The following is an 11,523-nucleotide window of genomic DNA, read 5'->3' as shown; positions in this document are numbered from 1 at the left end:
ATCAAGAAGTGTTTCAAAATGGCAAACGTTTTGTTCAGTGCCAGGACAAATGTCATGGGCTTTGATGGTGTTGCACTCACAAATAAATGGTTATTATTCCCATGCAACTCACCTGGTAACATCTACAGTTTGCCATTTGTTTCAGTTTTGATAAGCCCATACTCTGTGCTCAGATGGGCAGAGTATAGTTCTTGTTTTAGTTTATTTCTAGTGCTATGATATGGTATGTACTGTAGCATTGTGTGTCACTGAAGCGAAAGCTGAAGCCTTCTTGTTACTGATGAGGAGGGGTTTGGCCTTTTCTCCCAGGACCTGAGGAAATGGCCGCGAGGTGTACCAGGGCAGATTTAGATCAGGAAAACCTTTTTCTCTCTGAGAGTGATCTGGCACTGGAATGGCAGCCCAGGGAGGTGGTAGAGCCAGTGTTCAAGAGGTATCTGGGTGAGGAGCTACAAGATATGGTTTGGTAGCTTGTGGTAGCAATGGTGATGGGAGGATGGCTGGACTAGATGATCTTATAGGCCCTTTCCACCCTTGTGGTTCTGTAATTCCATGATTCTGAGCCCTATGGAAACAGCATCTTGGGCTATTTGAAGTCCATCTACAACCACCTGGTGGTCCCTTTCATTTATTCTTCCCCACTGAGGCAGAATATCAGACAAGAAACATTGCTTACATCCTAATGCTGATAGAGAAGACCACAACGACAGTTGTAATGTGTATAAAGCACTTGTTACTGTGCTTAGTTTATTTATGGGTGTTTTAGCATCTGTGGTGGTGAAGACCCCCATTCCTGTCCCAGATGTATTCTTGAACAGGGACGCAGTGCTGTAGATGTTTGTGATGGAATCTGTTGTGCCAGGCATGCCTGGCTGTTTTGTGAAGAAGGGCGTTTCTGTGGCGGTGCACCTGTGCGGCCTCCTCATGCTGCTGCTAACGACAGCCCCTGCCTACTCAAAGCTCAGGAACGTGTCCGAGTCCTCGAGCTGTATCCCGAGCATGAGCTCAATCCAGATGACTTTGCCGGTGGCGGTGGTCAGCTTGAGTTTGCAGAATCGGTTGGAGGGCAGCATCTCGACCTGCACTGTTAGCGATTGAGGTGTATCCAGCCAGGCTACTGTCACCAGTTCCTGGAACCAGGCTGCAGTTTCCTCGATATCCAGGTAGGAGTCTTGGCAGAGGGTTTCTAGGAGGCTGGGCATCTGCTCTTTCCTCAGCCGGTCCTCAGGATGGTGGAGGAAGCACATCATGTCCCCCACCACCCGCTCCCTTATGCAAGTGCAGGTGAGCTCCACGCGGAGGCGGGAATTCCTCACCCCCGTCCTCGCCCTGGGGCCGTGCTCCAAGTGGAAGACATGTCCCGGGGGGGCCTTCAGGGGCACGAGCATGCGGTAGACGACGGAGTTCTCATCGGTGCTGTTGTTTTCTAAGCCAACGCCCACCCCAACGGCTTGCTGCAGCCGTGGCATGAAGAAACTCTGGGGAATTATCTGACAGATGCTCACAAGTTCATACATCAGATCCTCCACCAACGCGCACATGCGTCTCCTGGTCTTCAGCGGCCAAATGGAGAACGGACAGTAAAACCTGCTGACGAAGGTAACGTCATCGGAGCCTTCGTGGTACACCGGCTCCCACATCTCAATGTGAGGTTTTCTCCGCTTCTTGGTTACGTTTTGGATCTCCGTTTCCTCTTGCATATCTATGCACAGGACCAAGAGCAAGAGCAGGAAAAGCAGCACTGCAGTCAAGGCCCAAGTTTTCCAAGGCAGCTGTGCAATGACGTGCCAGGGTTGCACATCCATCCTGCTCTGCTCGATCTCCTCCAGCATCTTGGTCATCTGCTCTCGCAGAAACACCTCACGCTGACGCATGCGTTCAAGTGTTTCTGCATCGAACTCATCACCAACAAAAGCCAATCTCTGCGCCAACAAGGCGAAGAAAAACGCCAAAGCCATGATCTGGAAGAGATGAGAGAGGGGAGGTCAGTGGGGCTGGGTGGGAGCTTGCGCACGGCTGGGGGAGCGGGGCCAGGAGCCGCAGCCCCTGGGGTCAGGTAGGAGCGGGGCAAAGGGAGCTGGGAGGCAGCGGGGGCTGAGGCCGCTGTTTGCGCCCGGCCCAGCACAGCCTTCCCCCTGCTGCTGCACTCACCGCTGGCCCAGGCCAAAGTGGAGCAGCGCTGCCCGCTGCTGGCCTCGATGTCAGCCCCGCATTGTGACGCACTGTGCCGTCACAGACGCCCCATCCCCACCCTTTGGCCCCACCCTTCGGCCCCCCTCAGCTGCCCTGGGTCTCCATGGCTGCGGCATCGGCCCTGTTCCGAGGCACGTGTCTGCACTGAGCTCCCTGGGTCTCCCTTTACAAAGCAGACCGGAATCCCCCAGAGCGATCTCAAAAAGAAAGTTGGGTGACCCGGCCTGTGGATGCTCTGCTCCTCGTGTATCTTCTCAAATTAAATTCCAAAAATATGATCCATGCAAACTTGTTTGGTGTTGGGAGTTGGTTGGGAGAGCAGGGAGGACATGATAGCTTCAAGGGCGTTATGGCCTTGTGAGAAGGCTTGGGGAGAAAGAGGGGCAGTGGGGCAGAGACTAGGCATCGAGGGTCCCGAGTCCTCACGATGTCTGCGTATTGTTGAACTGTTTATTTGAGTGGAAGGCAGCCAGTCATTTGTTGTACCATGTCTGGATTATCCAGTCATATTATTCCATGAATGCAGTTGGGGTATAAAAGGTTGTTTGCGCAGTAGTAAAGTTGTACTCAGTTGTTAACTCATACTTGTGGGAATACAAGAAAAGCTGTTCAGAGCAGCAGCTGTGGAGCAAGATAAACAGCATGGGAACCAAGGACACCTCTGCAAGGAGAAGAAGAATCTCACAGCTCTGATTGGTTATGTGCCTGCATGGACAGTTGAAAAGTGTTTTGTAGAATGCTTTGTTGACATGTAAGATGTTTGGGAAAGTTGTAAGGGCGGATGGGAAAGTTAGAAAATAACAACTTGTGAAGGTATATAAGGGATGTGAGAACTTGTAATAAACGCTTTGGATCGTTCACATCTGAGTCCGTGCCGAGTCGCTGCAATACTGAGTCGTCTCTGAGTTCCACAATCCCGCTCCCACAGGAATGGGATGAAATGATGAAATATTGATTCCCAAAGATGAAACCTGGAAAAATGAGTCAATGAGTGAGCATACCTGCCAATGAAACGGAATTCATGTCTGGAATTACGCCGGGCAAATAGCATGGAACAGAAGTAAAATTTCAGAAGGAAAGGTTATCTGTGGCTAATGTGGTATTTTTTTAAACGTGGTGTTATTTAATCAAGTTAGTCCTGACAAAAAGCTGCCAAAGCACTTTTTAGTACTTTGATGCCATACAGGGAGCAGGCCCCAAGTCCAGTACAGCTTATATCAAGCTGCTTTTTGCTCACAGCTCCCTCAACATCTGATTGTCTGAAGTGTGCTTTGCTGAAGGGTCACTGGATGGAGCTGTACTGAAAGCAGCAGGTCCTACAGTGAAGATTAGGATGCCCAAGTGTGCAGCAGTCTCTTCAGTTGCCTGGGGTCTGGCCTTTCTAGATAATCTGTTCCAGTGTTTGAGCACCCTCATGGTCAAGATGACTTTTCTCATGTGCAAACTGAACCTGTGATGAGCACACCGTTACTTTCCACCTTGTGACTATGGTCAGTTCATCTTATTCACGTGTTGTAGTGGTATGGTCTTCTCCTGTTGTCTCTGTGCCCAAACCAGTATTTTGATAGTTTTTGTTCTCACAGAGTCATGTAAGTAGGTAGTGAAGTATTGCTGTGTGCTGTGTATTAGTTTGTATGTCTCAGGTGGCTGTAGTTACTTGGTTTATCACGTGCCAAACTTTTATATACAATATAACTATGAGCAACGTGCATATTAGAGTTAGTAAAATCACAACAGTGTTAAGAAGTATGAAATTAAAAGATCCTGTGGCTTTTGTTTGCCATCCAAAACGAGTTTCCTACCAGTGGTGTTCTCCATCCTTCTTTGCTCTTTGCAAGATACTGCATCTGTCTTCTGCCTTGCGATGAGCGGTGATTACAGCCTTAACTCCATTGTTTCAGATGCATCTTAGCAGTTGACACAGGTTGTCGCGCTGTAGTAGTTTCACCACCAAGGTGAAGTTCATTCCGATGGTAGTAGCCTATAAATTCATAAAATGCAACGAGAGCTGAATGAGTTGCATCCTGTAATTATAGTGAAGTTACACGTGCAGGTATCTGAGCAGTTGTTTGTTGCATAGAGATGCCGTACAGGCATATGATCCGAAAGAGTTCTCCTATACCCTCATGCTCTTTGAAGACATATGGATTCATCTTCAGGATTTCATCAAGAAGTGTTTCAAAATGGCAAACGTTTTGTTCAGTGCCAGGACAAATGTCATGGGCTTTGATGGTGTTGCACTCACAAATAAATGGTTATTATTCCCATGCAACTCACCTGGTAACATCTACAGTTTGCCATTTGTTTCAGTTTTGATAAGCCCATACTCTGTGCTCAGATGGGCAGAGTATAGTTCTTGTTTTAGTTTATTTCTAGTGCTATGATATGGTATGTACTGTAGCATTGTGTGTCACTGAAGCGAAAGCTGAAGCCTTCTTGTTACTGATGAGGAGGGGTTTGGCCTTTTCTCCCAGGACCTGAGGAAATGGCCGCGAGGTGTACCAGGGCAGATTTAGATCAGGAAAACCTTTTTCTCTCTGAGAGTGATCTGGCACTGGAATGGCAGCCCAGGGAGGTGGTAGAGCCAGTGTTCAAGAGGTATCTGGGTGAGGAGCTACAAGATATGGTTTGGTAGCTTGTGGTAGCAATGGTGATGGGAGGATGGCTGGACTAGATGATCTTATAGGCCCTTTCCACCCTTGTGGTTCTGTAATTCCATGATTCTGAGCCCTATGGAAACAGCATCTTGGGCTATTTGAAGTCCATCTACAACCACCTGGTGGTCCCTTTCATTTATTCTTCCCCACTGAGGCAGAATATCAGACAAGAAACATTGCTTACATCCTAATGCTGATAGAGAAGACCACAACGACAGTTGTAATGTGTATAAAGCACTTGTTACTGTGCTTAGTTTATTTATGGGTGTTTTAGCATCTGTGGTGGTGAAGACCCCCATTCCTGTCCCAGATGTATTCTTGAACAGGGACGCAGTGCTGTAGATGTTTGTGATGGAATCTGTTGTGCCAGGCATGCCTGGCTGTTTTGTGAAGAAGGGCGTTTCTGTGGCGGTGCACCTGTGCGGCCTCCTCATGCTGCTGCTAACGACAGCCCCTGCCTACTCAAAGCTCAGGAACGTGTCCGAGTCCTCGAGCTGTATCCCGAGCATGAGCTCAATCCAGATGACTTTGCCGGTGGCGGTGGTCAGCTTGAGTTTGCAGAATCGGTTGGAGGGCAGCATCTCGACCTGCACTGTTAGCGATTGAGGTGTATCCAGCCAGGCTACTGTCACCAGTTCCTGGAACCAGGCTGCAGTTTCCTCGATATCCAGGTAGGAGTCTTGGCAGAGGGTTTCTAGGAGGCTGGGCATCTGCTCTTTCCTCAGCCGGTCCTCAGGATGGTGGAGGAAGCACATCATGTCCCCCACCACCCGCTCCCTTATGCAAGTGCAGGTGAGCTCCACGCGGAGGCGGGAATTCCTCACCCCCGTCCTCGCCCTGGGGCCGTGCTCCAAGTGGAAGACATGTCCCGGGGGGGCCTTCAGGGGCACGAGCATGCGGTAGACGACGGAGTTCTCATCGGTGCTGTTGTTTTCTAAGCCAACGCCCACCCCAACGGCTTGCTGCAGCCGTGGCATGAAGAAACTCTGGGGAATTATCTGACAGATGCTCACAAGTTCATACATCAGATCCTCCACCAACGCGCACATGCGTCTCCTGGTCTTCAGCGGCCAAATGGAGAACGGACAGTAAAACCTGCTGACGAAGGTAACGTCATCGGAGCCTTCGTGGTACACCGGCTCCCACATCTCAATGTGAGGTTTTCTCCGCTTCTTGGTTACGTTTTGGATCTCCGTTTCCTCTTGCATATCTATGCACAGGACCAAGAGCAAGAGCAGGAAAAGCAGCACTGCAGTCAAGGCCCAAGTTTTCCAAGGCAGCTGTGCAATGACGTGCCAGGGTTGCACATCCATCCTGCTCTGCTCGATCTCCTCCAGCATCTTGGTCATCTGCTCTCGCAGAAACACCTCACGCTGACGCATGCGTTCAAGTGTTTCTGCATCGAACTCATCACCAACAAAAGCCAATCTCTGCGCCAACAAGGCGAAGAAAAACGCCAAAGCCATGATCTGGAAGAGATGAGAGAGGGGAGGTCAGTGGGGCTGGGTGGGAGCTTGCGCACGGCTGGGGGAGCGGGGCCAGGAGCCGCAGCCCCTGGGGTCAGGTAGGAGCGGGGCAAAGGGAGCTGGGAGGCAGCGGGGGCTGAGGCCGCTGTTTGCGCCCGGCCCAGCACAGCCTTCCCCCTGCTGCTGCACTCACCGCTGGCCCAGGCCAAAGTGGAGCAGCGCTGCCCGCTGCTGGCCTCGATGTCAGCCCCGCATTGTGACGCACTGTGCCGTCACAGACGCCCCATCCCCACCCTTTGGCCCCACCCTTCGGCCCCCCTCAGCTGCCCTGGGTCTCCATGGCTGCGGCATCGGCCCTGTTCCGAGGCACGTGTCTGCACTGAGCTCCCTGGGTCTCCCTTTACAAAGCAGACCGGAATAGCCCGGAGCGATCTCAAAAAGAAAGTTGGGTGACCCGGCCTGTGGATGCTCTGCTCCTCGTGTATTTTCTTGTGATAAAATGTTTGCTCATTAAGACCGGGATGTAGTAGCATTGTGGTGGAGTGCTTGTTCATTAGGACCGGGATGTGATGGTGGAATATGGAGGCCACAAGTGTTGCAGAACACTCTAATTTTATGGGTAGATTGTGTACTCTGCATAGTTACAGGCAAAGCGCGCCCCGATGGATACAAAGTTTCACGGAAGGACCAACCAAGGAACGACACACCAAGTGGCACGATCACGACCGACCAATTAAAGGACAATACACTCGGGATGGACCTTACAAAAGAAGTTGCAAGGGACGGGAAGGCGCGGCAGTTGGAGGAACGAGGATTCCCCTGTCGCCCAGCGCTGAATTGCCTTTTTGTTTTACCCGCTACAATTAATAAAAGTTTCTAATTGGAACATTATCAGCTCATTGCTTATAAATTGATGACAATTTGGCGCCGTGACTCGGATGGGAATACTGGCGTAGGTACGAGGAGCCTGAGGGGGCGCCCCGCCTAAATAGGCGGCCTCGGCTCCTATCCTCCCGCCCTACTCCCGCCGACGATCCGAAATTTAAAACACAAAGGCAAGGAAAAACCGGTTAACCCTTTAAATTTCGTGCACGAAAGTCCGGACGAAGACGCAGGACAGGTGAGTATAGTCCGGTCTGGGTTGGGAATCCGGCGTGTGGCGAGTGTTGTGTGCTTGTGAAGGGGGGCCGGCAGCCGGCACTAACCCGAGCGAGTGTGGACCCCACAGTAGTGCGGTTCCCATTGCCCGCGAGGGCGTGGGCCACGACCTGGGGGAAGCGAGTGAATGCAACACTGAGTGAGGGCACGCCGAAGGGTGGGTACAGGGTATAAGCGGGACCCTTTCACCACCACAACCCCTAGGGCTATGGGCTCTATGGAGGGTTATTCTTTGGTATTCCCCTAGAGCTACGGGCACTAGGGATGATTATTTTTAGGTGTTCCCCTAGAGCTACGGGCACTAGGGATGATTATTTTTAGGTGTTCCCCTAGAGCTACGGGCACTAGGGATGATTATTTTTAGGTGTTCCCCTAGAGCTACGGGCACTAGGGATGATTATTTTTAGGTGTTCCCCTAGAGCTACGGGCACTAGGGGGAGCTACAGACGTTGAATAAAACAAGAGAGCAAGAAGTAAAGAACGAGATGTGGCAGTGTAAAACTAAACCACCCACCCCTTCTAAACGACCATCCATTCCTAAGGACTCACCTCTAGGGTTCATGCTAATTGCCTGGACGCACTATCCAGGAACAAGAAATAAAGATAAAGCAAAGATGATTTATTATTGTATAGAAATTTGGAGCGGACAACAAATTGGCCCGGCAGTATGGTGGCCTAAGTATGGTTCTAATGAAGATTGGGTACAACAGCAATTAAATTTTTGGGTAAACTCCAAAACCCCTTTCAATCAAGAAGAAAGTGACTATGCAGCAGTATGGGTCACTCGCCCAGAGGGTTTAGGAGTCCCCATTTTTAATTTGACACGAAAAGAAAAAGATGTCGAAAAACGTAAACCTCGAAGGGAAGAGGAGGCCTTAGTGGGACCCCCACCATATGCTTTACCACCAGCAATTCCCCTACCTTCTCCTCCTCAGTTGGATCATGGGCAGATGGATTCGAGAGAGGCGGAAGTACAAAAGATAGAAGGGGGAGGGCCTGTGACACGGGCAAAGGCACGACAAAATAACCTCTACCCTTTAAGAGAAATGCCCATGGGAGGTCCACAACCTCAGATGGGGTTTATATCAGTGCCCTTAAATTCAGGGGATGTTAGAGATTTTAAGAAGGAAATGGGTAATATACTAGAAGATCCCCTGGGGGTGGCAGACAGAGTAGATCAGTTCTTAGGGCCAAATGTTTATACCTGGGAGGAACTACAATCTATTCTAAGTATACTGTTCACAGCAGAAGAGAGAGGTATGATTAGGCGTGCAGGGATGCGCATTTGGGATGCTCAACATGCCCACGGGCCCGCTGCAGATATTAAATGGCCCTTACAGAATCCGCAATGGGACCATCAAAATCAACATCATAGGACTCACATGCAGGACCTGCGAACTATCATTATCCAGGGCATTAGGGAGGCAGTCCCAAGAAGTCAGAATATAAATAAAGCTTTTAATGAAAGACAAAAGAAGGAGGAAACACCCACTGAATGGCTAGAAAGGTTACGCAAGAATTTACAACTATATTCAGGATTGGATCCCGATACACCGATAGGCCAGGCTCTGCTCAAAACACAGTTCGTAGCTAAGGCTTGGGAAGATATCCGCAAGAAACTAGAAAAGATAGAAAATTGGCAGGATCGGGGGCTTGATGAACTTTTGAGGGAAGCTCAGAAGGTATATGTAAGAAGGGAGGAAGAAAGACATAATAGGCAGGTTAGGATGATGGTAGCAGCGGTCAGAGAAAGTAGGGAATTGGAAAGGAAAATGGGGGGATGGACGCAAAATCGAATTCCAGGACAGCAAAAATTTAGGAAGCCTGAAAACAGGGAGGAGGAGAGAATATGCTATTATTGCAGGAAAAAGGGACACATGAAGAGGGACTGCAGGGTTAGAATGAGAGACGAAAAGTCCTTCCAAGAAGACTAGGGGTGTCAGGGGCTCTATATATTGGGGACCCAGAAACAACAGGAGCCCTTGATAAAATTGAAAATTGGTCCCCAAGCTGAGGAGGTAGAGTTTCTAGTAGATTCAGGAGCAGAAAGGTCTACTATACAACAGATCCCCCTCGGATGCAAACCTTCCCGGGAAACTACCAAAGTAATAGGAGCAAAGGGAGAACCTTTTACAGTAGGAATAGTTAAAAATGTAATGATAGAAGCAGAGTCCAAAGTGGGGTTGGGTGATTTCTTGATACTGCCTGAAGCGGAGTTCAATTTGTTAGGACGGGATCTGATTATTGCATTAGGCATAGGACTAGAAGTAGAGAATAAAGAATTGAGAATCAAACTCTGCCCTCTTAGGGTAGAGGATGAACAAGAGATCAATTCTGATGTCTGGTATACCCCCGAGAGTGTGGGACAACTAAAAATACCCCCTTTCACGGTAAAAATCAAGAATCCTGAAATCCCAGTAAAAATAAAACAATATCCTATTTCCCTGGAAGGAAGGAGGGGTCTCAAACCAGAAATAGATAGATTAGTGAGCAAAGGATTACTGGAACCCTGTATGTCCCCATTTAATACCCCTATATTACCGGTAAAGAAACCTGATGGAACATATCGGTTGGTTCATGATCTGAGGGAAATTAACAAGCGCACTGTATCTAGGTTCCCAGTTGTAGCTAATCCCTATACATTGCTAAGTAAATTAGGGCCCGACAACTTGTGGTATAGTGTCATAGACTTAAAAGATGCTTTTTGGGCTTGCCCTTTAGATGAGACATGCCGCGATTTTTTTGCATTTGAGTGGGAAGACCCAGATACTAACAGAAAACAGCAATTAAGGTGGACTGTACTCCCCCAAGGCTTCACAGAATCCCCTAATTTGTTTGGGCAAGCCCTAGAACAGATCCTGCAAGAGTATCAGCTAGATCCTGATACCAAATTAATACAGTATGTAGATGATCTATTAATTGCTGGAGAGGATGAGGGAAAGGTTCGGAAAGAAAGTATTAAATTGCTGAACTTTTTGGGACTGAAAGGACTTAAAGTATCAAAAAGGAAATTGCAATTTGTGGAAGAGGAGGTTAGATATCTAGGGCATTACCTGAGTAAAGGAGAAAAGAAGATAGATCCTGAAAGGATACAAGGAATATTGTCCCTGAAGTCGCCAAACAATAAGAGACAAATAAGACAATTGCTGGGATTAGTGGGATATTGTAGACAATGGATTGAAAATTATAGCAGTAAAGTAAAGTTTCTATATCAAAAGCTCAGTACCGATGGATTAATAAAGTGGGATAGACAAGATGAAGAGAATCTACAAAAGCTGAAGGAGGATCTCATCAATGCCCCTGTCTTGAGCCTGCCTGACTTAAAAAGACCCTTTTATTTATTCGTTAACATAGACAGTGGTACAGCGTATGGGGTTTTAACACAGGATTGGGCAGGGAAGAAGAAACCCGTTGGATATTTGTCAAAATTATTAGACCCTGTGAGCCGAGGATGGCCCACTTGCTTACAAGCAATTGTTGGGTGTGCATTATTGGTAGAAGAAGCCAGGAAAATTACTTTTAACAGCAATATAAAGGTACTATCTCCCCACAATATTAGAAATGTGCTCCAACAAAAAGCTGAAAAATGGATATCTGATTCTCGTCTTCTAAAGTATGAGGGTATCTTACTGGAAGCCCCTAACTTAACCCTGGAGACCACAAGTCTCCAGAATCCTGCAGAATTCTTATATGGAAAACCCGAAAATGTGGGACTCATTCATAACTGTTTACATACGATAGAAGAACAAACAAAAATCAGACCAGATTTAGAAGAAGAAGAATTAAGAGAAGGGGAAAAATTATTTGTGGATGGATCCTCTAGAGTAGTGGAGGGAAAGAGAAGATCAGGTTATGCAATAGTAGATGGAAAGACCCTCCGGGTATTGGAATCAGGACCCTTGAGTAACACTTGGTCAGCTCAAGCTTGCGAGCTGTATGCTGTTTTACAGGCACTAAAAAGATTACAGGGAAAAGAGGGCACTATCTATACCGATTCCAAATATAGTTATGGGGTAATACATACCTTTGGGAAGATTTGGGAAGAAAGA

General features: G+C 48.2%; 3 protein-coding genes across 10 annotated transcripts in view; 1 reads left to right on the top strand and 2 right to left on the bottom strand.

Moving 5' to 3' along the window:
* The window catches only part of SYT16 (synaptotagmin 16), a 160,929-nt gene that overhangs the window by 93,722 nt on the left and 55,684 nt on the right, over positions 1–11,523 (top strand). The window contains exon 4 of one of the 8 annotated variants that reach the window (XM_085549569.1): positions 6,958–11,253. The exons of the other annotated variants lie outside the window; for them this stretch is intronic. Coding sequence (XP_085405695.1) covers positions 7,960–9,408 — 1,449 coding nt within the window. The 5' untranslated portion in view covers positions 6,958–7,959 and the 3' untranslated portion in view covers positions 9,409–11,253. Of the gene's footprint in view, positions 1–6,957; positions 11,254–11,523 lie in introns of those variants that run through there. 8 annotated transcript variants of the gene reach the window in all.
* On the bottom strand, positions 951–3,344 carry LOC146760808 (inositol 1,4,5-trisphosphate receptor-interacting protein-like 1). The gene has a single exon (XM_085549583.1). The coding sequence runs from the start codon at positions 1,956–1,958 to the stop codon at positions 951–953; it is 1,008 nt and encodes a 335-aa protein (XP_085405709.1). The 5' UTR covers positions 1,959–3,344.
* On the bottom strand, positions 5,309–6,958 carry LOC116653530 (inositol 1,4,5-trisphosphate receptor-interacting protein-like 1). Its single transcript, XM_085549585.1, has one exon. The coding sequence runs from the start codon at positions 6,314–6,316 to the stop codon at positions 5,309–5,311; it is 1,008 nt and encodes a 335-aa protein (XP_085405711.1). The 5' UTR covers positions 6,317–6,958.

The sequence above is a fragment of the Coturnix japonica genome, chromosome 5 (assembly GCF_054131305.1).
Source record: "Coturnix japonica strain WE chromosome 5, WE-NBRP24, whole genome shotgun sequence".
NCBI classification, from domain to species: Eukaryota; Metazoa; Chordata; class Aves; order Galliformes; family Phasianidae; genus Coturnix; species Coturnix japonica.
Note: the sequence above shows the minus strand (reverse complement) of the source record. Positions and strands in the feature narration are given on the sequence as shown.

Coding starts and splice junctions, on each gene's coding strand:
- LOC146760808 (XM_085549583.1), bottom strand. CDS start 1,958: ATGGCTTTGGCGTTTTTCTTCGCCTTGTTGGCGCAGAGATTGGCTTTT.
- LOC116653530 (XM_085549585.1), bottom strand. CDS start 6,316: ATGGCTTTGGCGTTTTTCTTCGCCTTGTTGGCGCAGAGATTGGCTTTT.